Source organism: Notothenia rossii (assembly GCF_949606895.1).
Source record: "Notothenia rossii genome assembly, chromosome: 8".
In the NCBI taxonomy this organism is placed as follows: Eukaryota; Metazoa; Chordata; class Actinopteri; order Perciformes; family Nototheniidae; genus Notothenia; species Notothenia rossii.
In genome coordinates, this window is record NC_136906.1 from 29063915 (window position 1) to 29088819 (window position 24905).

General features: G+C 39.6%; 2 protein-coding genes across 2 annotated transcripts; one reads left to right on the forward strand and one right to left on the reverse strand.

Annotated features, from left to right (window-relative positions):
* Positions 1-14: 14 nt before the first annotated feature.
* Positions 15-16230, reverse strand: crlf3 (cytokine receptor-like factor 3). The gene is made up of 9 exons (XM_079646900.1): positions 16105-16230; positions 11494-11621; positions 6625-6832; positions 6255-6342; positions 5764-5941; positions 4914-5142; positions 3721-3859; positions 3375-3487; positions 15-2579 (listed from the first exon to the last, which is right to left on the reverse strand). The coding sequence occupies exons 2-9, from the start codon at positions 11608-11610 to the stop codon at positions 2314-2316; spliced, it is 1338 nt and encodes a 445-aa protein (XP_079503026.1). The 5' UTR covers positions 11611-11621; positions 16105-16230; the 3' UTR covers positions 15-2313.
* A 1883-nt stretch (positions 16231-18113) lies between these two features.
* On the forward strand, positions 18114-22445 carry mpv17l (MPV17 mitochondrial membrane protein like). The gene is made up of 4 exons (XM_079645529.1): positions 18114-18918; positions 19779-19849; positions 20554-20583; positions 20799-22445. The coding sequence occupies exons 1-4, from the start codon at positions 18612-18614 to the stop codon at positions 21012-21014; spliced, it is 624 nt and encodes a 207-aa protein (XP_079501655.1). The 5' UTR covers positions 18114-18611; the 3' UTR covers positions 21015-22445.
* The last annotated feature ends 2460 nt before the right edge of the window (positions 22446-24905 follow it).

Below are 24905 nucleotides of genomic sequence, written 5' to 3' on the forward strand. Positions count from 1 at the left end.
CTCAGCAGAAAGGGTTTGGTTTACATAATTTGACCTTTATTTAACAACACAACAATGACATCAGTGAAACAAATGCAATACAGAGGTTTGACCAGCAGGTGTCACTGTTTCCACGATGAAATTCCTCAGTTCAGGCTCTTTCAGAACTACATTTTCTTTTCACTGGTTTCAGGAAATCTGTACCATCCAAGATTCTCCAGAGACAAAACAAGAGCTTAATGTCAGCCGGAAACAAACACACATCTCTGGAAGCTGAGTACAGTGTGTGCTGGACGAACATCAAGTTATTTTCGGCAACGTGAAGAATACAAAATGTTTCTTCAGTATTGTGTTCTTGATGCTACTGTTGTAACCCGGAATGAAAAACAGGATCAAAATTGTTTTAATGACATTGAAATTACTAGAAAAGCTCTGTTTTCTATTTAAATATGTAAGGGTTTGTTGCTGCTGGTTGGACAAAAGAAAATAAGAAGTACGATTAGACTTCAATTCAACCAATTTATAACTTGTAGATTCATCACCTCAACCCGATAGAGGACCTCTCATCAAACTTCTATCAACAGAGGCAAAACACAGTTAGACAGAATTCAATAATTGCTCAGATTCTACAACCCTTAAATGACACAGCTGATATGCTTCTCGAACAACAACGGCAGGTTTTGTAAATACTGTTAAGGATTGTCAAAGTAACAGCTTGGAAATTTCAAGGTAACAGTTCAGACAAAAATAAAAGTGTGTTTCTACAGCCTGAAGCTCAAAAAGAAGCACGTTGGACCCTTAAGTGTCTTTTTAGGCTACTCCCAAAATCTCCTCAAAACATCTCTCTGGCTTCCTTAGAGCTGTGTGTTTTACTACAGCGGCTAGACAGACGTCAGAGAAATTAAGGCAGAAACAAACTTTTTAGGACTTGTGGTGAAGCGTCCCTATAAAAAATTGCATAAAACAAATTTTGAAAATGAAGAAAAATACCAGCCGATTTTCACAGTGAAGGGGCAACAAAACAGAAAGTGTAACACGTGTTCTTTTTTGCTGCTCCCAAAAAAAGGAAAGACATGATCATGCAGCCTCTTAAGAACAATGTGCTTTTCATCTACAAGGTGTCAACCTTTACTAAATGAAGACGATGCATAGATCAACAGCTATCTCAAACTCTTCCCCACAGCGAGGGACGGTGCCACGTGAAAAGAAAGCTGTAAACATTAGCCCGAGAAGAGCTAAAAAGAAGCTGTGACGAAAACAAGAATATCATTTTCTCCAAAGTGGCTCCCTGAAGAAGAGCTTTTACAAAGAGTCAGATCCCATTTCCTCCCAGAGAGGCAGCAACGCTCGCAGACATTCACTATGTTTACATTCACACAAGTAAACACTATTTACAGGGAAAAGGAAAATCCCTGTTCACCAGCTTCAAGCGTTAAATAGGAGCTGAGAGGGGCTGCGTGGATGGAGAGATGTTATCACCGGTAACATGAAAATAATACACATGTGGCGAGGTTATTTAGAGAGCCCTGACAAATGATCTACAAATATTGAGTGGGAGAGAAACTCCCTCTTCAGGAAAAAGAGATTTTATATAAAACACTACAGGAAAGGGAAAACCCCAAAAGGCATAATAGGGTCCCTTTAAAGAAACTCTGGGACAACATGACGGATTGTTTTCAGACTACAAACCTTTTGTTCAAAAGTGAAGAACAACGGCAGAAGATATAAACCTGACTTTGATTTCTAAGATCTCAAGGATAACCTACCTGCAGTCTGAGGGCATTCAGAGGACGCATGGCTTTCCCTAAGTGACCATAAGGGGCTTTCTGAGCAGTTTGAAGAACTGAAGTGCTTGTGGAAAAATGCAACTCCTGCAGAAAGTTTCAAAAAGCATTCAATATCAAATTACGGCAGGAGTTTTACTATCGTGTTCCTCAAGGTCCTTGTGTCTTATTGTGGTATTTTGGAGGGATTTCGGGCACTTGTTTTCAATTTTCAAGTGGTCTTAAATGTTTATTATGGCACCAAATTAGTGCAGCAAATAGTATCAACACCAAAATTGCTGCAACAACATAATAGAGAATAGTGATGGCCATCATATACTTCCGTTATAATGCGCTAAATGTGGACACACTAAAGTTTCAAATTAGTAAAAGGCACCTAAAACAAAGTTTACCACAGATTATGACTAGAAATATCGGAGCTGCACCTCAAATTAATCCCATCTTTCACTTGATGCACACAGCTTCTCCGTGGCACACACTGATGACCTGCTATCTCCCCGTAAAGATAAAAAACATAGAAAATAGGTGGAAGTGGGTTTCTAAGGATCCGTTAAAACACCAGCACTTTCCAGCCGGAGTGGACGAAGGAGCATCCGAAGAACAGGCAGTCCACGGCCTGGTCCACCAGCCAGTCGAACACCACCTCCCTGTTCCCCGAGCCGATGGTGACGCGCAGCTTGAAGTTCCCGCCCTCGCTCAGGTTGTTGTTGCTGACGGGGAACAGGTTGACCACCTCCATGTCGAAGGTCACAGCGGAACCCACGGTGACGGCCGGCAGCTGGTTGGTCATCTCTTTACCGTTCACAAAAACGGCGCCTGAGAGAAGCACGGCAAGGTGAGGGTACTTACATAGAGCGCAAATCAACAACACTTAATAATGCCAAAGCGTATTTTGAATAGTCTGAAAATGTAAAGTAATGTTTCTCCGCTGCAGTGGTTTGTCTCATCGTGCTGCATGAGAAGCTAACACTTACAATAATGCTAAATATGGTTTAACATCAACGTCCATCATGCTACACATGACAGAACCGAGCAAAAACAGTAGAGCATTTAAGCAATTATTTTTATTTACAACAGTTAAACAAACCAAACCAATGGGGAACTTCAAGGCAGATAATGTACACTGCTCGACAAAAATGTAAGGAATGCTTTTAATCAGAGTATAGCATCAAGTCCATTAAACTTCTGGGATATTGATCTGGTCAGTTAAGTAGCAGAGGGGGATGTTGATCAGTTAACAAAATAGGAATGTTTTTACCTCCTCACCTTTTCTGACTTTCTTTCACTAGTTTTGCATTTGGCTAGAGTCAGTGTCACTACTGGTAGCATGAGGCGATACCTGGACCCTACAGAGGTCTCACAGGCAGTCCAGCTTCTCCAGGATGCCACATTAATACGTGCTATTGCCTGAAGGTTTACTGTGTCTTCCAAAAGAGTCAAATGTTTTCGAGCAGTTTATTTAAACATTTTGAAAACGTGAACAATAGGGAATTGTCCATCAACTTTCAAGTTGAGCACCAACAATCTTTGGTTGATTTATTTCCTGATTAAGATCAGTTTAACAGACACACTTTAAAAAAATTAAATGACACTGTGCATGTGTGAGCGTACCGTTGGTGGAAATGCAGACGGCCTGGTCTCTCTGAAGCGACTCTGCCCCCTTCCTGCTGTCCACACACACGCCTACACTGTCCCTCCGGTCCACCTGACCTGCTGCAGATATCCTACACACACATATAAACACTAGTTTTATTACTGTACATTTCCCAACATTTTCATTTTTTACATGAAGATGGGTGTCAAAATCATTAGGGCTTAACATTAAGCTACTACAAAGTTACTAAAAGAGACATCTCCACATCTGTATAAAAAAAGATCATCAAAACACATTTTTCAGTTGATAGGGATATATAAATGTTTCTTAAATATCGGAGTGTGTTTGGTTGCATGTTCTTACTTGAAGGTGAGCGTTTGGCCGCAGAAGTATGTGGGAGCGTTGGAGTAAAGGATGGGATAGCGCGCCTGAGAGGAGTCGCTGCGCAGGGCGATGTTCTTCCTGCTGCTCAGGATGTAGCCCTCAGTGCCCGGACACCACTCTGTGAGTAAAAACACACAGACCACACCGGATTTTAAAAAATAAAAGTAGGTTGCAAGGACTTTGTTTTTATTGTTTGACATGTTTGATTTAATATGTTTCATTTAAAACATTAAATAATACTTTAACGTTGAAAATACAATAAAACATTTGCCAATAAAAAGTTGTGAACGTATACAACTTCAGCAATGGAGAAGAAAGAATCCACTTGCTTGCGCAGTGTGACCCATATTACACACTAGTCCATCAATTTACATTGCAATCCAACTCTCGACCGGGTGCCCATCCCCACAGCTAAACCACTATATTCATCATTACTGTGATGGAAACATCTGAAGCCATGGAGATGAAACTCAGAGAGACACGGGGAGAGCTGGAACTTTGATGGCAAACACTGATGGTTTATTATGGAGTTAACGGCCGGAGAACTGACAAGACCTGTGCTGCTGCCACGAGGTGACACAACGGTTGCCAAACCAATTCTGAAGATCTCTAGTCCAGACCCATGGATTTAGTTGGTTCTGAGAGAATTATCAACATGCTGCATAACAAGATAAAACAGGCAAAGCACTATAACACCTCTATCAGCTGACTCCAACAGGCAGGAACAGGGAGACAAAACACTAAGAGCACAGCACCCAAGGCTACAGGTGCCTGAGCTCAGTGAGGGCAGTACAAACTAATAAACTGGCTCAAAGTTATGGGCCTTGGAAAATATTTCCCCAACAATTACCATATACTGTACAAACAAATGTAGAATGTGAAAAAGACCAGAAATTAGATAAAACAACATTAACACCGTGTGGTGCTAATTGGTCCAAACACAACATTGCTTTGATGATAGTGTGTAGTTGTATTTAACTGTGTGTGTGTGTGACGTGTGTGTGTGTGTTCCTCGTATGAGTGCATTAATTCTCAACTTTTTGTACGTTCTGATCAGACCACTCAATATGATGAAAAGTGTTACTTACAAAGTATACATGGGAGGGTTTTTTAAATATACAGATAGATTTATTAGATAATGTTTTTCTAGTTGTACATTGAGCTGTACCCACCATGCGGTGCGAGGGTGGTGTAGCCTGTCTGGGGGATGCTCCAGGGGCTCCACTCGGTGCGCCCCTCCCCACGGGCACACACCCTGAACTGGTAGTCGGTGTGGGGGTCGAGGTGCAGAACCAGGAACTCACAATCGCGACCGATGTACGCGTCCTCGAACTGACCCCCCCCGCTGCCGGAGCGCCGGTACTGCAGCCGATAATCTGCTGCTGCAAAGTCCTCATCCACCTGATGCCCACGGGAAATAATAAATACATTAACACGAATGGTAAAACAAATAGATCTACATTATAGGGCACAATATAGATACAAATATGAATATAAAATATATAAAAAAAGTCATCCATTAAGAGACACAAGAAATGTTACCATATTTTACCAACATTACCAGAAGCTACCAAAGATATTTTAAATAAATATTAAGTAAAACGTAAAGATAATACTGTAAAAATAAAGAATATCCATATACATTAGTAAATATCACAGTGCACAAAGGTAAAGACATAAGGGCTGCCAAGCAACAACAAAAAAGAATATTATGGTTTGTGAATAGTTCATCTAAATGAATGCATATATCAATATTTATCTTCACTTGTTTAAAGGGGGCATTACAAAAATAAAATAGGGAAGTTGTTTTTTTCCATTCATTATCCAGCTGCTGACTGGGAAGCTCATATATATTTAATTAATCAAAATCAACATGTTTATTTGATAGCCCCCTTATAAACATAATGATTTATTCATTATTACCCCTTCTAGAACAAACCTTGGCATATAAGCAGAGATATGTTTGCAGGAAAGAACATTTGATCAGACCCAAGTGTGTTCTCTAATCTTTTTCTTGCTGACCTTACACCAGCGGGCCAGCACGCTGCCCGGCCTCTCCTGCAGCTCATCTATCTGGACGGGGGGATGTGCGGAGACGGAGCCGAGGCGGGACACGCGGTCCCTCAGCACCCCCAGCAGGGAGTCGTCCAGCTGGGCCGAAACACACGGCACGTCCACCAACGCTGGGACCTCCGGGAGGCTGGAAACACACACCACAACAGATATAAACACCATAAAGGCCTAAAGATAAAAGGGATTTTATCATAGAATATTAAAATATATGAATCCTTTATTCATCTGACAGCAGGGAAATGTGTTGTAATCTGAGAATCTCCTTTCTTGAATGTTATAAATAATGTAATACAACAGTTTTTATGCTAATATTATGTATTTTATATTTGATACTTTTACTGTTATTTGGATTCTGCTGCTGGTTTTCACCATGTTAAGTACCTTTGTGTATATTTCCAAGCACTATACAAATGAAGTGTATATTTCCATATCTGTCCTACCTGTCCAGATGGATGTGCATGGCCTTCTTGGTGAAGCTGCCCAGTTTGTCTTCCTTCTCCCCGAGACCACAGCGCAGAGCGGCTTCACCTGCAGAGACCGAGGCTGTCTTTAAATATTCAGCACATTCTATTGGCGGATATTCAATCTAAATAGTTTAATCGTGGGTCTCTATGAAGGCTGATCATATTGAAATTGACTTTAAACATTGAATATTTAAACCTCCACTAACACAGTACAAATACAATTGTAAAAAAAAAGAAAATAGAATTTCTAGTACTTAATAATCAATGTTGTTCCATACAGTGAATTAGTTGTGTGTGTTGACTGTCAAACAGCAGAGTACCGTAACGTTGTATCTCATAGCCCCACCTTCTTTCAGCAGCTCGTCGGCCTGGCTCACCCCGTGCTCGATGAGGCTCTGGCAGTCGTCCAGAGGTTTGACGCTGTCCGCCTCGATGGCGTCGACCTCGGCCAGCAGCGTGGCCAGCCGCTCCGTCAGCAGCCGACCGGCCGCCGCCTGCAGCTCAGTGAAGTGCCGCCGCAGCGCCTCACGGGCCTGACCCGAGCTGCCCCGCACCTGAAGGGCAGAGGAAACAAAGATAAAGGATTACTACACTTACTGATTATTTTAAAGAGTGTATAAAAGTTCATCAAACTGCCGTAAATGATTCTTTGTCAGTATACTATGATAAATGATGGTTTAGGATGTTTAGCCTAGTAGGATAGGTAGTCGGCTAATTTACCACCACCGAGTAAAAAGGTAAAAAGATTGTTAGCTATTATGAAACTTCATGATTTGGCTCCACATTCATATTTTGTTAAACCTAGAGATCAAAGCCGGTAGTAAAACTCATTTAAAGAGGACATTCTGCTCATTTTTAGCTTCATATTTGTATTTAGTGCCTCTACCGCAACATGTTTACATACTTTATTGTTCAAAAAGGTGTTTTTTTTTCTCATACAGCCCAGTCTGCTCTGATTGGTTAGCTGGCAGGCTCTGTTGTGGTTGATCAACTGCTAAAAGATGTCCCGCCCCTTAACCTATACAAGATGTCAGAGTACATGCTGATAAAAGTGCAAATTTTACATAGTGATGTCACTATGTTCTAAAAGTAAACAAAGGAGTCCAATGGAGCCGTTTCAGGAGGGGGGGGGAGGGGGGGGGGGGGGGGGGGGGTTGGGGGGAAGAGAGAAACTCCCTCTGGATGGACCATTGGGATTTTAGCCTTTGCAGACCATAAACATGAACAAAAACCTATATAATACACTACAGGAAAGGGAAACTCCCAAAAAGCACAATAGGGCCATTCTAAATCGGATCATGTCAGTGTCTTTGGAACACATTTACTCTTATTGACAGCTAAAGACAGCTTCTATTTGATCATTATGAGCATTTACAGAATAATCCAACCTCATATGACACACAGTGTAAGCACAGACTACCCTCACTGACGAGCAGCTTGTCAGGAAGCTGATAGGATCAGCGGTAGAGGTCGTGTTTCAGTTCCTCTTTGCAAAACACACTTTTACACACACACACACACACAGGTTTCACAATGTGTGTACACAGAAGGAGCGATAAAAAGATATCAGGAAACAGAATGCTGATGGACAACTGCTGCACCGATAAAGCAGGGACAGTATGACGATGAGAACACAGAATACACACTGAGCTAGCTGTGTGTGTGTGTGTGTGTGTGTGTGTGTGTGTGTGTGTGTGTGTGTGTGTGTGTGTGTGTGTTGAGCAGACACAGGGACCTTTCCACTGGGGACAAGGCATCACTTCCTGCCGACTATCAGTGCGACAGAGGCGCCCAGATGATCAATATTTGTGGACTCCAAAAATAATATTCAAACTAAAAATATGAGCCGACATCATGAAACCATTTGTCAAACATGGGAGGAGTCCATCAGGCGAATGTTTGGACGACTCCTCTTACAAGGACAAGATGCTGCAGTGATAGTATTGTCCGAGTTTTCAAACTCTGGGATCTCCTCTCTTTCTCTTTCTCATTGTGTGTGTGTGTGTGTGTGTGTGTGTGTGTGTGTGTGTGTGTGTGTGTGTGTGTGTGTGTGTGTGTGTGTGTGTGTGTGTGTGTGTGTGTGTGTGTGTGTGTGTGTGTGTGTGTGTGTGTGTGTGTGTGTGTGTGTGTGTGTGTGTGTGTGTGTGTGTGTGTGTGTGTGTGTGTGTGTGCAAGTGATTTTTCCTGGATTCATTTATGTTTGAGTAGTATTGCACCTCTAAGAACTTCGTAGGTCCAAATCATACAATATATTAAATCAATAAACTGTAGTGTCACTACAGCCATTTGCCCATCCCTGGTCTAAGTGAATGGGAGTTGTAAAACCTACGCTGCGAATGCTCAGTCTTTTTCTATTCAATGTGTGCGCCAACAAAATAATCACCATAGGCCAGGGATGGGCAACTTTGATGGTGGTGGGGGCCACATAATTGATGTACTGGCCACAAGGGAGCCACAGATTCACTTGGAACACACACACACAAATTCCATGTATTTTATGTAATTATTAACAAATATACTAAGTCTGACATCTTCATTGACATTTTACAATCTTTCAGGGAACATTCTCTAATAAGCTCACTAAACAAATATCATTTCACAGAAATGTTATTTCATTTTTACAAGTGGCATGTTTGTATTGAACAGGTTATTAAACAGTGGAATAAAACTATTTTAAACTATTGGAAAGCACGGAAATTGTGTGTGCATTAAGATGAACCATTAAGATGACATAAACATGAAGTCATGAACACTAACCCAGACATTAGTTGTCTAACTTGAACCTAAGACACTTGTGGCCTGTCTCTGCATTCCCCTTATTCCACAATAAGGGGAATGTCAACACAGACACCTGTCAACTCACACTCTGCTGTTCCTCAGCGCCGCTCCCCCTCCCTCCCACTGAAATTATGAATGAAAAGCGTAGTAATCATAGATAACACGACAGAGTCCGTGACAGTTTGTTTTCAAACAAAGTCTTGGTTTTAAGAATATTAAACTTGTTTTGGCCAAATTCAGATGATAAATACAACTTTTAAGCTTGTAAAGGCATAATTACGAGCGGCAACTTAACGTCACAGCAGGCATAACAACAGCCGGTGTTTCTTGTGAGGGTTTCCCCGGGAAACAACAAACAGACACAGACACACAAACGCGTCACAGATGATTTCGTTATTTGAAACCATGTACGCAGCTTGCGACGTAACTAGGATTTTAGTGGACGGTATCAGTACTACAAGTTAAACAAAATTAAATACATTTTTTTTAATCAATTACGTTGTTTATAAATTAATCTGAGGGCCACAAAAAGAGGAGGTGGTATTTACTGTAAACTGTGATGATGTTCAAAATGTTTTTGACGCAAAAGGACAGAAAATTGGCCCCCGGGCAGCCATTTGCCCATCCCTGCCATCGGGGCACTGTGCTGACATACCCACCAAACGTTATCTCACATAATTCAGAGGTGATTGGCTGTAAGAACGTGTGCCACAGAGTGTAGTGTGTGAAGAGGAGACGAGAGAGGTGCAGTGACGCATCCTAAAGTCCCTGCGCATGGGTTCCCTCCACAAAAAAGCAATGAGATTTCTCCATAGGATTTTAGAAAATAGCTCAAAATAAGATCTTTGGGAAACGTACCTGTTAGATAAATGCACGTTTTATTCAGCAGGATAATATCCACATGTCTACCCTACTTTTATAATTTTCGAATCACAAATCTATCGATTAGATTTATGATAGATTTTTGAAACTACAAGAAGATAAGGAGGACTTTTACAAAAAAAAGTAATAGAGATTTTTGTCCAGACGGATAGCATGGACTTCATCTTCAAGTCAAGGTAAGACCGCCATTTTATTGAAAATTAGATCTTACTAAAAGAGAACAATTCAATATTTAAATGATAAAATTACATTTTTTGGGTATCCTTTTGTTGAACTATCTGTTTAAAATTAATCGAAGCATCAGACAAAAAAAGCTTTTGCAAATATTATATTTTGATTTAGGTCAAAATATAATATTTGTAAACCTGAAGAGTCAGAACCTCACCAGCCATGAACCTCACTGCATGTCACTGCAGAAGCTTATATATAAACATCTAAGTTGTTTGTACCCCACCGCTTTTGTACATATAAAAACGCCACTGCCCGTGTTATTAGTTAATGTAAACTTGAATATTGTACTTCATTTGAATGTGATAACGATGTTGGTTGTTGTTCGTGGAAGCGCCAGTGAATGAGCCCCATTAACTGAGTTTTAAACCTCAGTTTAAATGGAAGATCCCCATAGGCCCTGCCCACTCGATCGGATCGGCGATGGGTATCGGCTGATACTGATTCCTCAAAATTGGCTATCAGAGCATCCCCTAGTTTTGGGTCAGAGTCTGGCCTGTTCTCTCTCCTCTAAGATGTCTATGGCAACAGGAAATAGCAGCATTGTTTACAGTGAGCAGCTGGAGGGGTAAATCTAGACAGCGGGAAGGAAGAGATAGCCGAGAGAGAGAATGTTCTCCTGGGGGGGAGCGGGTCAGGGGCCAACACACTTCTTATTGACCCGAGAGCGACCAGATCCACCATCAGCGGTAAAATGTAACTGAGTACATTCACTCCACCACTGTGTCTCATTCATGAGTTAGTGCTACTAAAGTATTTTCATTTCATGCAACTTTATATATATTTCTACTAATGTCATTTCAAGGCACATATTGTACTTTTCCCCTCACTTTTTGGCACGTTTAGTTACCAGGTGGAAGTCATTTCTCCTACTTCTTAAGCTTTATAAACTATGTAAAAGGCCAATAATATGATACGGTATTTAACATTTCTTCACCTTCATTTAAAGGTGTAAGACACAGCAGATAATGGACCTGGGTGATGACTTGAAGAAGACTGAGTGGAGACCTCTCTTAAACTAATACATGGTTGCTCTCCATGAGCCAGAATCATGTCATGCAATGTTTGAGAAGTCATATCCCTAAAATGATCTGTTGGAAGCATCCACCTAGCTTCAGAAGATGGATGAGTAACAATATGCATTTCTAAAATTGAAACAATTAAATACACTCTTAAAGTGACCACACAACAATTTGTGAGAACCTGTGTCCCTTTTAAACAATACAACTTGCACAAGAAGCTTAATAAAGAATCATTTTAAATAACATATGTAGAATAAAGTATTTTGGACTACATCTTTGTGTGTGCAGAGCTGTGAGCGTGCTACCTGTTTGCGGGCCTGGTTGAGGCCATTGAGGCGCTGCTGGAGTTCACTGCGGTAGTTCTGGGCCGCCTCGATGCTTTCTTTGGCCTCCTGCAGCAACAAGTCCACCTCCACTGACATCCTCCCACCTCCTGACACACAGAGAAGAAGATTAGTTACAAAATACAACCAAACTTGCAGAATAACCTGTAACCAGACACACTCATACTACTTACTTTCATCCAGAGGGAGTTTCTCTCCCACACACTCCTGCAACGCCTCCATTGGAATCATTTGTTTACTTCTGTAACATAATGACATCACTACGCTACACTCACGCTTCTATCGGCTAGCGCAACAACAAATTGTGCGAGATAGACTAAGGGGCGGGACATCTCTTAGCGGTTAACCAATTACATAGAGCCGGCCAGCTAGCCAATCAGAGCAGAATGGGCTCTGCTTTCAGACAGAGAGAGGTGCTGCAGCACAGGCAGTAGGCATTAAAGCATGTGGACATGTCACAGTAGAGGCACAAACTACTAATATGAACTTAGACATTAGCATATTAGGGCCCCTATAAACTATTTTAGTATAAGGCTCAAAATAACAAAGAGTGCACATGTATATGGAGTGAAATGCATCACAGCCTGCATCCTCCACCACAAATACTACAAGGTACAACACTGCATGCAGAGCATTCGACTGGCAGGGGAAGTGATGCAACAAGAAAAACCACTTCCTCCTGCTACCAGCCCGTTAGGACCACTTCAGGACTCTGCTGCGTAGGACAAGATTGATACTGACATTTTAATACAATTTGGATAACCACAAAACTAAAATAAAACACAAAATAGGTTCAGCAGATTGTTAAGCTACTTCCCGTGACCTTCACATCCCCTATCAAATATCGCTAGAATAATTCTGCATTTGATTATTTTGGCTGTGTGATAATGTAAAAGCCGGTCATTGTATTTATGGAAACTGATAGCACAGAACAAAGTAACGTCAACATGCAGAGTTTTTAAAAAACAGCTGTAATGTCAGAGCTAATGTCACGCAGTCACACACACACACACACTTTAACAGATTAGCAGAGTTTAGAACGGCGTCAACACATCTCACAGAAACACTGTTTGATATAACAAAATACAATAAATTATAAAACCCATAGTTATTTCACACTTATTTTCAGTGAGACATTCTTTTAAATATTCATTGTTCAGAATCAGTTAGGATTCAAGACTTTAGAATACAGAAGCAGTTTTATTCCCTCAACTGTCCACACATTTTTTTGTCAGTTTCAAGTGAAATTATGGAGGACAAAAAAGTGATTGGCCTGCACACAAATACAGAGTAATCAGACAATAATGGCATCCGGCTAATGCGAGAGTATTTAAGTTTGTTTATATGAAGTAAGTGGTCATGTTAAGTGTGTAAAAAAACAAAACCATAAAAAATCGTCACTATCTGTCCAATTTGACTTTGTATGGGTTTCTGTTTTTCAATTTATGACCTTTTTCTGTATCACGATATATAATTTCCTGACGATATGATTACCTAATGATACATTTTCACATTGAATGATCACTCATGCCTTTAGTAATGTAAGCTTTTAGTGCCTTGTTAAATGATGAATTGTATTTGTAATATGCTCAATTCCTGTTTGATACAAGATGATGCATGATGGGAGGAGTAGGCGTTCTGTTTTGCAGATATTTAAGGCCTAGAAGTTACTTTCTTTTTAGACAAACCCTCCTCAGAGCTGAAAGTAATGACACAACCTGGCCCGGCTGCGGTCGGCCGGCTTCCTTTACAGCAGCATAAGAGGAAGTAGCGCCTGATGCACTATACACAGTATCATCACGTGACCCAGGAGGGCATCTTACATTACACTGCGGTGAATATACCGTCTCTAAATTAAATCCATAACCGGATCATACATACACAGGGACTATGAAAAGCTATCTAGGATAAATACTAAAGCACCCTGTACATTTTAGAACTTAGCACCAGAAAACTTTATTGGAAACATTACCTGTGATTCCAGGGTTTTTTCCCACCTTAATAAAAAAAACTGAGGCACCAAAGCAAGCCAAAATATGTAATATCAATCAATGACATGTTACTCATATATATATAGCTAAATATCACAAATGGGAACAAAATTGAAGAAACATCAGGGAGAGCTACTAGGGAAGGATTCCTTTCTCAGGACATACAGACATGTAATAGATGTCATCGTGCATAGATAATAAAAAATACACATAAGATAATTACCGCACGATCACTATAAATGGCAAAGCTTTTTTTTTTTAAATGTGTCGCATCTTTATGATATTCCCTTTCTGGTATATTAACATTTCTTGTTAACATCTTTTTAGATAGGTGTTCTTTTAAAAAAAAAAAATCTGAATATTTGCTCCTTTTTTACATCTTAGGTTTTGTGTACAGTATGCGATATTTCACACCAAAGCAAATTCCTTGTATTTGTAAACCTACGATGCCATCAACCTGATTCTGGTGCAGCAAAAAAAATTGCAATATGAAGAGCATGAAAACTAAGTATATGACTGTTCTTTAAGCTTTTTGGGGGTTGTTTATCATTATCAGCTCTGGCTTTTCCCACCTTTCATACACAGATGATAACATAATAACAATGGTTCAGTTTTCTGAAAACTTTAAAAAGAATTCACCCAAACCATATATAAAAAACACATTTAAGTGAACCTAGGGTTTATATGGGAGAACCTGGATTTATTCTACATTTCCTTAACACACAGAGACTTAATGTGATCCATTTGTTTAAACTATAGATGTGCAAATGTGAATACAATGATAACCGTCACCTTTAATACCGGGATGCCATTACAACCCTTGTCACAAAATACTGACACACATTAAGAGCATTACTCTTCTGTCAGGTCTTTGCATTAAGACCCCCATGCATGCAAATGCAGGTCTACATAATTATGCAGGCATGCACTCTCTGTGACACAAACAACATAGATATTAGTCCCCCCCTCTTTAACTCCGGCAGCATTAACAGACACTCACAACATAGATTTTCTTTTTATCCTCTAAAAAAGGACGCTTTCTCTCTGACCATCTCTTTAATCCTGTGGATTTATGATTTATAATCTCTCTCTCTCTCTCTCTCTCTCTCTCTCTAACCTTCTAAAGACTCAAAGTGAGTTATTGGAACTCAGTCAATATGTCAAACTGACAGAAATATATTGCCTGTATAAAGTATGATAAATGATGGCTTTGGCAAGAAACAAACCTGTACTCTTGATGCTTTTGTATGAAGATATGAAGCCAGAGAGTTAACGGTAGTGTTTTTGTAGAGTATTTAGGTCAACCTGTGTGTAATGATTTCCTACTTTCTTGCCTTCACAGGTCTGTCCCACTGTTCACGGTATTACATATTATGCAGTGACACAACCCTGTCTAGGCAAACAAGTCTTAAAACAAGCTCTGTGTGAAGCAAGGAAAGCCATTTCATATAGAATTTGAGAAACAATCCAGAATAAAAGGTAACAAAAAAGGACGGTTTAAACAGACTTGACAAAAAGGTTGGGTTGTGCATGTTCATCATTTTGTTTTATAATATTCTCCTCAACATTCATGAGCATATTGGCTGTTTTGAGTGCTCATACTGGAAGCGTGATAGACATACTATTGTTAAGCACTTGAATGCATCATATAATGTTATGACCTCATTTGAATTGTATGTTTTATCTTTAAATAACCGTTAGAGAATGTAAAGAAGCAGCATGTAACTCCTTCAGGCATGCTGCACATGCTCTGACAAACAGCAAAGTTATGAAAGGCATTCAAGTGCAACCAAACATTATTATTATTATTAGAGCAGAGCAGTGACAAGAAGAGACAGCAGACATGTCTCAACTCGCTTACAAACACTTCCGTATTTTCAGTTATTTTCATAAAGTTAAACCTTTACCCAGCAGTATTGGGTCTGCTTATGGAAGTTTAGACATGTCAAATGCAAAATAGATTTACGGTGTATAATTGATCCGTGGCAATGTCACGAGGACGCAGGTCGGTGGATACAGTACTGTTGATCTTAAGCGTGAGGGGAGAACCCCTAACAAACTCCCTTCACAAATCTGCCATTTCAAAGTTCTAGCTCCTCTCAGCAGACTGAGACACATCACAATATTAAAAAATGGGGTCTGCCTGAATAAAGATTGTATTCAAGTCAATTCGGTTTGAAAGCTGTTTCTCAAAGCGCCTTCTTTATCCCTGAAATGTGAACTTTAATAGATGGTGGTCACGTTGCATTTTTGTGGAAGAAGATGATGACAATAACAGGCAAACTGCATAAATTGTCAGTATCAGCCGTTAAATGAGAGTAAACGTGTGTTACTGTTGATTCAGACAATTCAGATAAGCTACAATTTATGAAAGACACGTTTACCAGTTAGATAGGCGACGTTGTAATGAGTTGTCGTTACTGAGAAACGTTTCAAGACAGGAGGAAAGTTGGCTAGTTTGTGGCCAAAAGACAATCAAACTCAGACAATGTTTGGGAGAGCAAACACAAGAAGCTACACAAAACAATATCTGCTATTTGGTTTAAATTAAAAGTTCATCTTGTTAGGTGGAGAAACATACCTGTTTTAGAGCTTTTCAGTGGCCATTTATTTCCAAAAGTTGTGAATCAGCTAGAAGCCAACGCCACACCACCGATAGATATGCCGAAGTTTTGCTCAAGTACAAAAATGACACTTCCGAGGGTTTTAGACCAGGAGCCAATCAGCGACAAGATCATTATGATCGACAAGAAAGTAAGCCAATCGGAGTGAGGAATGCTCGGTTCACCCGTCCCTAATCAACCTCCTTGTGAAATTAATTCAAATCTAGACTTGTAATGTAAATGTATGTTGCAGCTGGGTATTTATTTACTTTTATTGTGTTCTTTCTTTTTTAATTTAGAGTGATGTTTAATGTCAGTAATATGTCCTCACTTTTTTACCTTATAGATATATGTAATGTAGTGAAGTTGAAGAATGTTACTGTATTATTTTACGCGACCACATTTGTGTCCCTCTGTAAACATGTGTGCACTTTTGCTTTGTTTTGGACATTTTTTTTGCAGAAATGGATAGTTTTGTGAATTTTACAAATGCAATTGTACTGAAAATTGAGCATCTTTAAATATAAACATAGTATAAAAACAAATCTTTCAACAAAAAAAAATTGGATGCTATGTATTTATTACATTACTGTAATATCTTGCATTCTTTGCTATCATATTTATTAAGTGTAGGATATGTGACTTCAGCCTCGGTGTTATATCAACCATTGCGTTATTTGCATACCGTTATTTGTTGTACAGATACATTAGCCCCTGCAGGCCCTTTGTGGAGTAACTTCGCCCTCTATTGGCACAAAATAGAAACTCCATGTGTTCTGGCTTGCTGCTTGAATACATCAGAGGTGGGAATCAAGTACTGTACTTAAGAACAATTTTGAGATACTTGTTCTTTACTTGAGTATTTCCATATTATGCTACTTTGTTCTTCTACTCCACTGCAATTCAGGGGTAACTAGTGTACTTTTACTCCACTACATATATTTGTCCCTTTACTTTACAGATTTGGATTAATGATGGGAAATATAATCAAGTCTTAAATCAGACTTTAGTTCCAACTGAGTTCACAAGCTACCCTGCAGTATACATTCACTAGTCATTAAAACTAGCTGCACCTTTACCAGCTTTGATAACACTTTAATGCATCAATAATTATAATCAAAACATATCATATATATTATTCTGAAATGGATCAATCTGCATAATGGGCACTTTTACTGTTAGTACTTTGAGTATATTTTGATGCTAATACCTTTTTGTACTTTTACTTCAGTAACATTTTGAATGCATGACTTTTACTTGCAACAGACAGAGTATTCCTACACTCTGGTACTTCTACTTTTACTCAAGTACAACATCGGAGTACTTCTACCACCTCTGTAATACATTTATCATGTTTAATTTAATGTATTCCTTTTTGTAATTATGTTTAACCTAATAACCAGTAGAGTATGTTTGAAAGATCCGTAGATGAGGCAAATAAAGTCTAAATTTAATGAGTTTTATATTTGAAACGTATCATTTTATACAGAAATGGTGTGCGTAATAGATGGATATTATGATTATCATAAGTAAAACTAGGGATATTCACTTACACTTGCGTTCCAATACTTGTATTCCAATACTATAAGGCATGCCATTTAAAGAACATTAAGTATGTAGTAGTGTAAAATGCATTGAGCCAAAAATACCAACACCTTTTCAGGATGCGGGCCAGCATGCCTTTCTGGCTATTCTTACGCACATTCCTTTGCTCAGCACATACATGAGCAAGACGGTCAAAGTTCAATGTTAGGCCAAAGTAGTATGGCCCAGCTGCTTCTTAACTGCAATTACAGTTTCTTTAATCCCAGCCTGCAAATTAGATAAAGAAGAAACAATGGTAATGCCACAAAACCACATAGTACAAGAGTCCCAAGATAGCTAGAGAAAGAGAGGGAGCTGTTTGGTCACCGCAGATCACTGCGCAGCAAACTAATGCTATGTGTGACGTAGTTACGTACACGGTCATCGAGGCTACATCTGAGCGTCCCGGGACAATCCCTCAGATTAGAGCTCGACCGGCAGGACTTGTTTGACAGGCACCTGATTCACTGAGAGTGAAAGCAGACAGAAATATCTAGATTTATATTATTGTTCCTCTTCAGATTTTTCTTCCGTGTCTCCTTTATATAAGGAAAGGGTGGATTGATGGATTTTACGCATGCGTAATTCGAGGACGCGCTACTTCAAAGACTTTCCAAGTGACCAACTGGAGCCATGGCAGTTTTTACGCATATATGAGTGTGTATTTCTCATTACTCATTTGAGAAGCGGTAATGTGTGATATTCCCGCAGCCAGTGGAGCCTTTTAATCCCTTTCTAATTATTGCGCACAGATGGATAGCGTCGTGCCGGCCAGCAGACTGATATCCGGCCGTGGTGAGACCAGTTTAACCACTATGCCTACGTTTTGATGGCTGAAAAACCATTCAAAGACCTAACAGCATCAATTTAGGAGCCACAGCGTCCCTTCAGTGGTGCCAATATGAGGAGGGTCGTGCTCAAAGAGGCCGCCAAAAGGTTTCCCTGGTTGGCCAATGTCACTCTGTATGGGTGCCTGTTCGCCGGCGGTGACCTGGTCCATCAGCTCGTAGCTCAAGAGGATAACATTGACTGGAAACACACGCGCAACGTGGCTATTGTAGCAATTAGTTTCCATGGGAACTTTAATTACTTCTGGCTGCGAGCCCTGGAGAGACGGTTCCCCGGGAAGTCCGCCGGAATGGTTTTACGCAAACTCCTGCTGGACCAGAGCTTCGCGTCGCCTTTGGCCACCAGTGCCTTCTACACAGGTAAAACAGCCTAATGGTGAATCCAATCTAATGCGAAGACAATTAAGGGCTTTGTCAATTCACGTGCACCTAACTAACTCCTAATATCTCTAAAACGATTCATGTCAAACTACAGACCAGGGACATTTGTACAAATTTTCAGAATATTTGCTTCAACAACATGCACTCAGGCTGCTTCAATATGAAATATTATGCAATCATAACAACGAAACACAAAAGGGAGGTTTAATGAGGTTTCTTGTGAAGGTCATCCCTCAGTCAAATATCATTCAGGGTGAGTCAGGGACGTATTTTTGAGAGTTTAGGCCCCTGGGCTCAAAAATGTAGGACCCCCTCACCCTCCCCCTTTCCTTAGAAACAAGACACCCAAACTTAAAAAGTCTATTTTTAGTAAATTAGCATCTGTTTTTGGTTGTCTTGTGTCTACTTGTAGATGTTTTTAATGTTTGTGTGGTGGTTTTGTATTTATCATTATTGCAAGTTTATATGTAGTATAGTTTGCTTGTTTTGTGTGTGTTTTGCACGTGATTGTTTTGCGTGCTTCATGGTGGTTTTGCATCTTCTTTCGTGAAAAGTCCTTATGTGAATATACTTTTCGTCAATTTGAGTCCATTTTCAGTCCTTTACCGTCTTGATGTGGTTGATTTGCACCTACAAAGTTATTTTATTTATCTTTTGTAGACATTTTTAATCATTCATAGTTGTTTGATTATTTTTCAACAACATTTTGTAAGTCAGGCCCCTGAAACTTTGGGCCCCTGTGCCTTTGCCCGGAATGCCCATTTAGCAATCCATCACGGTCCTTACACAAGTTTTTTAATCAACTCAAACTGGACCTAAAAGTCTCCTCTCTCCTGCAGGGGTGAGCATCTTGGAGGGTAAGGAGGACATCTTTGAAGACTGGAGAGACAAGTTCTTCAACACCTGGAAGGTAAGGCCTCAGCAGCATCCAGCAGAGGAAAGTCACCTTCCCTCCCCATGCTGCTGCTGCTCAAACAGATTAACCCAGATTGTGCTCGCTGACGCTTTTGCGCAGTGGACACGTAGCCCGAGAGCAAGCTGGGTAATTCAGCCGCGGCTACTGCCAGAGGATTAAAAAAGTCAGTGAGTTTCAGCAGCTGATATCATGCCAAATATAAATCATGTGTAATGCTGCTGGATTAATGGTTCACGATCCTGGTAAATGTCAACGTATCATTAGTTAATGGTGTCCTGAATGGAGTTTCTCTACCCCCCCTGCCTGAAACGCCTCCCTTAGATTCCTTTGTTTACTTTTGTTACATCACAACGTCACTATGTAACACTCACGCTTCTATTGGCTAGTGCTCCAACACATTGTAAATGATAGGGACAGGACAACTCTAAGCTGTTGACCAATCACTGGACGCTCTGATTGGTTAAATCAGAGCAGACTGGGCCCTGGTTTCAGACAGAGGGTGAAAAGAGGTGCTGCAGCGCAGGCAGTATGAGAAAGAGCTTTTTGAATATTAAAGAATGGAAACATGTCACAGTAGAGGCACTAAATACAAAAATTAAACTGAAAATAAGCAGAACAGGGTCCCTTTAAGACCCATATCTTTTTCCAAAATGGCATATATGGATTTTTTCATAGTTTCATTTTCTTTTCCTCTTCAGACTGGACTCATGTACTGGCCATTCATGCAGGTAAATAATAAAGCAAATACACATTTGTTGCACATTTTTACACATTTATTATTTTTGCTTGTTTATGGATTTTTTTTAAATCCTTGGAGAGCTTTGTTTTGTCTGACTGTTTTTCCAACTGATAAGAAAGTAACTCTGTTCACTGAAAACAAAAAATGACGACAGTGTATATAAATATCTGTAACTTCACATCATGTTTACCACCCTTTTTGCAGCTCCTGAACTTCGTCCTGATGCCGCTGTACTTGCGGACGGCCTTCATGGGCTGCTGCGCCTTCCTCTGGGCCAGCTTCCTGTGCTTCTCCCGGCAGAGCGGCGACGGCACTGCCAGCGTGGCTCTGGCCTTCATCATGGACCCTCACGAGACCCTGCAGGAGATGCGCCAGGCCCGGGTGGCCAAGAAAAAGCAGAGTATCCAGGATGAAGACTAAAGGGAGAAGAAGGAGGACAGGGATGCTTCTTACCCTTTTTACCTACCTATCTGAAAAGTGCAGGATACTGGTTGGAAAAAACATTATCTGTCACAAACGCACACAACAACTGACTGTTATGGACTTAAAATCTGCAGATAGATTGATCTTTTTTGTCTGAATGTGGAAATGTTGTCCTTACAGGATTTAGTGCAGTTTTTCTTGATGGAGGACTGTGGCTGTTATATATAAGAACTCAGCTAGCTCCTAAAATCAGATTTAAGGGCTCCATTTGACTGCTTTATCCTAGCTGTGCCTTCTCTCTCTCAGTGACACAACCTCACGTGTGCAAGTTAACAGTGTGCGGCTGACTTGTGACAGTCATTATTTAAAATCAATACAAGGCAATATTAAAAAAAAATATTTATTTATTTGATATTTTTGTGTGTATTTTTAAAATGGCGTTTACTTTGGGATGCACTGATGTATAAGAAGGCAGTGAGTGAGTGAAAAGGTATTGGTTTGTGATGGGTCTTCCAGCTGTTTATCTCAATGAAACTGTCCTCATAATCAAATAGTGGAAGGAAATGGAAACAAGGATCATTTGCATTTTCTTTGGCTGATTTTATTTTTGATATTCGTTTAAAGTTTCCAACAATTTTTAAAGAAAACCTGGCTATCGGTGTCCATCCAAATGTGCAGTAAATCAATCTCAATAGATTCAGATACAATCCTGATAAAAGCTGAATATCTTTGCTAAAATAAGTGAGGACATGGTGCATTTTCTTGGGACTATTTTCAGTGGCGGATTAATCAACATTTGGTGATATAGATTTGTGGCAGGAGGATGTGGTGTGTCGGGATAATTCAAGACTAACCACAGCAAGGATTATTGATCTGTTCTTAATTGAATTTTAATACAATTTGAACTCTTTTTGACGCAGAAGAAAAATATATGAGACTTTCGTACGTAGATTAAAGGTGTAATGGGTCTTTTTGAGGAATTTGTCGATATGACATGAATTCATTAAGGCCTCGGGTTATGCATCAGTGCATCCCACTTGTGTTGTGTCTCCTAGTTTAACTATTGTAATCCTGTCCTCTTACTTGAAACAACGCAGATACCTTATCAACACGTCACTTACCCAAACCACTCCCATATAACTCAATCTTGTGTAGATTGAATCTGTCTTTTAGCGAAGCTGAAAAGCTGTGACTTTTATCCAAAAGCAAAGTAAAATTAATATAAAATATCTATCGGAAATCATTGTTCTAATACCAGAGTGTGTTAATAACATTTGATGGAACATTTGTACCTTTCAAAAACACTTATAACATGATTAAACTGACTTTGAACGGTTTGGAGCCCTTATATACATCAGCTTTAAATGTATAACAACAAAGACGTTTGGTTTTTCAATGTGTGAAAAAACAATAAAACTGTTCATTGTGTTGCTGGAGTCAGCCTCAGCCAGCTTTACAATTTAAAAAGGCACACCTGTCAGCATTTCACTTTTACATGTCACACACACATAGAACTCAGTTGGAACGTATACAGCAGATAGAGCTAGTAGTTTCTCAAAATCAAATGTATTCTGACGAGTCACCGTGCACACACATTCACACCCTCACTCTCTCAGTCAATGTCCTTCAAGGAAGGTCATTATTAAAGAGCTGATGAACAGTTTTAACATTTCCTTAGATTTAGGTCATTTTCATTGCATCATACAATCATACATAACCTAGCCAAGGTACTGTAGGACACATGTAACTACACTTGTTGGATAATAAGTAGAAGTAATGAAATACAAAAGTGTCAAAGATTCATATCTGGAGGTCAAGCAACAATATTTCAATCACACAGTTTCCCCCCCGACATATATCCTTGTGAGTAAAAAGTAAAATGGAGTGTCATTTACAAGCAGATATTGGTTCAGTTGCTTGGGTCATGTTTAGGATGTTTATTTAATATGCTCTATCTATAAGTCCACATTTGACTATAATTTAAAAAATAATGACTACTCCCGTATATATATATATATATATATATACGGGAGTAGTCATTATTTTATATATATATATATGTCTTGTCATTAGGATTAATACATAAAAATGGCATGGTTTGCTTCATCATTTCCAGTGAAGGCCCTAATTTTTCTTTACCGTTTGTTGATTCCAGAGGGAAAATTCTGTTTTTTTGTTTTAATTATGTCCACTCAAAATGACACATTATGAGTGAGACTTCAATTTCAGCCTTTTCCCACCCTGCACCAGCTGACATATTCCAGCAGAGGGCAGTGGTGTCCCTGCAGAGGAGAAACAGTGGCAGAGTCTCCCTGTTAGAGAAATAGGGGATGAGATGTAACCATGGCAATTAGTTTAAGACCTTCCTACAGAACTAGCAGGTGTGTAATGAGCTGAGGGGGGAGAAGTACTCAAAACTTGTACTTGAGTAAAAGTAGAAGTACCAGAGTCTAGGAATACTCTCTTAACCCTCCTGTTGTCTTCGGGTCAAATCTGACCGATTTACTACTTTCATCAATCATAGCTTTTTTGTTTTACATTCGATTGCATTAAGGCTTTTTGATATCCTTCACAGCAGATATTTGAACATATACAATTGCTGATCACAACTTTCATTGAAGTTTGGATGATTTAGTCATCTTTTTAACACCCATGGTGTTCCCGGTCAATAGGAGGGTTAAGTAAGTATAAGTCCTGCATTCAAAATGTTACTCAAGTAAAAGTATTAGCATCAACATATACTGAAAAACCAAAAGTAAAAGTATTCATTAAGCAGATTGGTCCATTTCAGAATAATATATATGAAATGCTTTGATTATAATTATTGATAAATGAATATGTTTATCAGGGCAGGTTGTATACATATTTTATTGAAAATGAAGTATCTCTTCATTGAAAAGTGTTTTTCAATGGCTTCCATGTCATATGACCAAGTGAGTATTTCAGAACAATGGATGAGTAGGACAAACCTCTTTAGATTTTTTTAAAGAGCCAATCAATGCAGCATTGCAATACTATGCTGGTCTAGTAGAACATACATATTTAACTGGATCTTAGTATTGTTTTCAATTTGATATGATTTTTGTATTAGTGATAAACTATTTTTAAAATGTCAGATACTAGGCAACTGAAAGCACTTGAAATTTCAAATGAGAACAGTATTTTTTTCCATGTTGGAGCTTTCACTCAAGGATATGAAAACATGTTTCAGCGTGCATCATGCGCTCTCTGACTCAGAGGCATCCTGACTGTTTCTCCTCCAAGTCACTCTTTCCTTGTCTCCGTCTCTAACGGGATTTCCTGTCTGTATCTCAGGGAGGGGGCCGGATCCCAGGACCAGCCCGCCCCCCCCCTCCCCCAGCTTCCAGCGCTGGGCTGGGGGGGACAGCAGTGAGTAGTTCATTCACTTTCCTAATGTGTGAATCTGTTTCCTGCCTTCATTGTCTAAGATTAACAGGAAGGACAGACAACCATTACGGATGTTCTTCCCGCACGTTGTCACTCTGAGGCCTGGTTTTAGACTTTTAGTCTGGATTTTATGTGGTGTTTTAAAATGTATACTTATTTTTTTGTTATTATTTATTTTATTGTATTTTGTAACCATCACACAATCAAATGCTAGGCCAAGAAAGGAAATTATGTATATTTTGCATTTGACTTTAGCTTCCCAAGTTTTAATTGAACACCTTTTGACCACCTTTATTCTCTCAATGCATCTTTCAGGTAGCCACCCAAAGACATATGACCTTTGATCTTTGTGTAGCACCTGCATGTGCAGTGGTGAGTGTTGCTCTGTACTCCACAAACAAAACCTATGTTTTTACTCGTGACGTGAGCTATGCAAGCCAATATCAAATATACTCATCACAAATGTCAGTTTCTTTTCAG

What these genes read in the sequence shown, in the direction of transcription:
- crlf3 (XM_079646900.1), bottom strand. Translation starts at nt 11,610, where the DNA reads ATGTCAGTGGAGGTGGACTTGTTGCTGCAGGAGGCCAAAGAAAGCATC. An exon ending in TCAACCAGGCCCGCAAACAG is followed by an intron (nt 6,833 to 11,493) that starts GTAGCACGCTCA and finishes TCTGCCCTTCAG; the next exon opens with GTGCGGGGCAGCTCGGGTCA. An exon ending in TGCTGGCCCGCTGGTGTAAG is followed by an intron (nt 5,143 to 5,763) that starts GTCAGCAAGAAA and finishes CGTGGGCATCAG; the next exon opens with GTGGATGAGGACTTTGCAGC.
- mpv17l (XM_079645529.1), top strand. Translation starts at nt 18,612, where the DNA reads ATGAGGAGGGTCGTGCTCAAAGAGGCCGCCAAAAGGTTTCCCTGGTTG. An exon ending in CACCAGTGCCTTCTACACAG is followed by an intron (nt 18,919 to 19,778) that starts GTAAAACAGCCT and finishes TCTCTCCTGCAG; the next exon opens with GGGTGAGCATCTTGGAGGGT. An exon ending in AGTTCTTCAACACCTGGAAG is followed by an intron (nt 19,850 to 20,553) that starts GTAAGGCCTCAG and finishes TTTCCTCTTCAG; the next exon opens with ACTGGACTCATGTACTGGCC.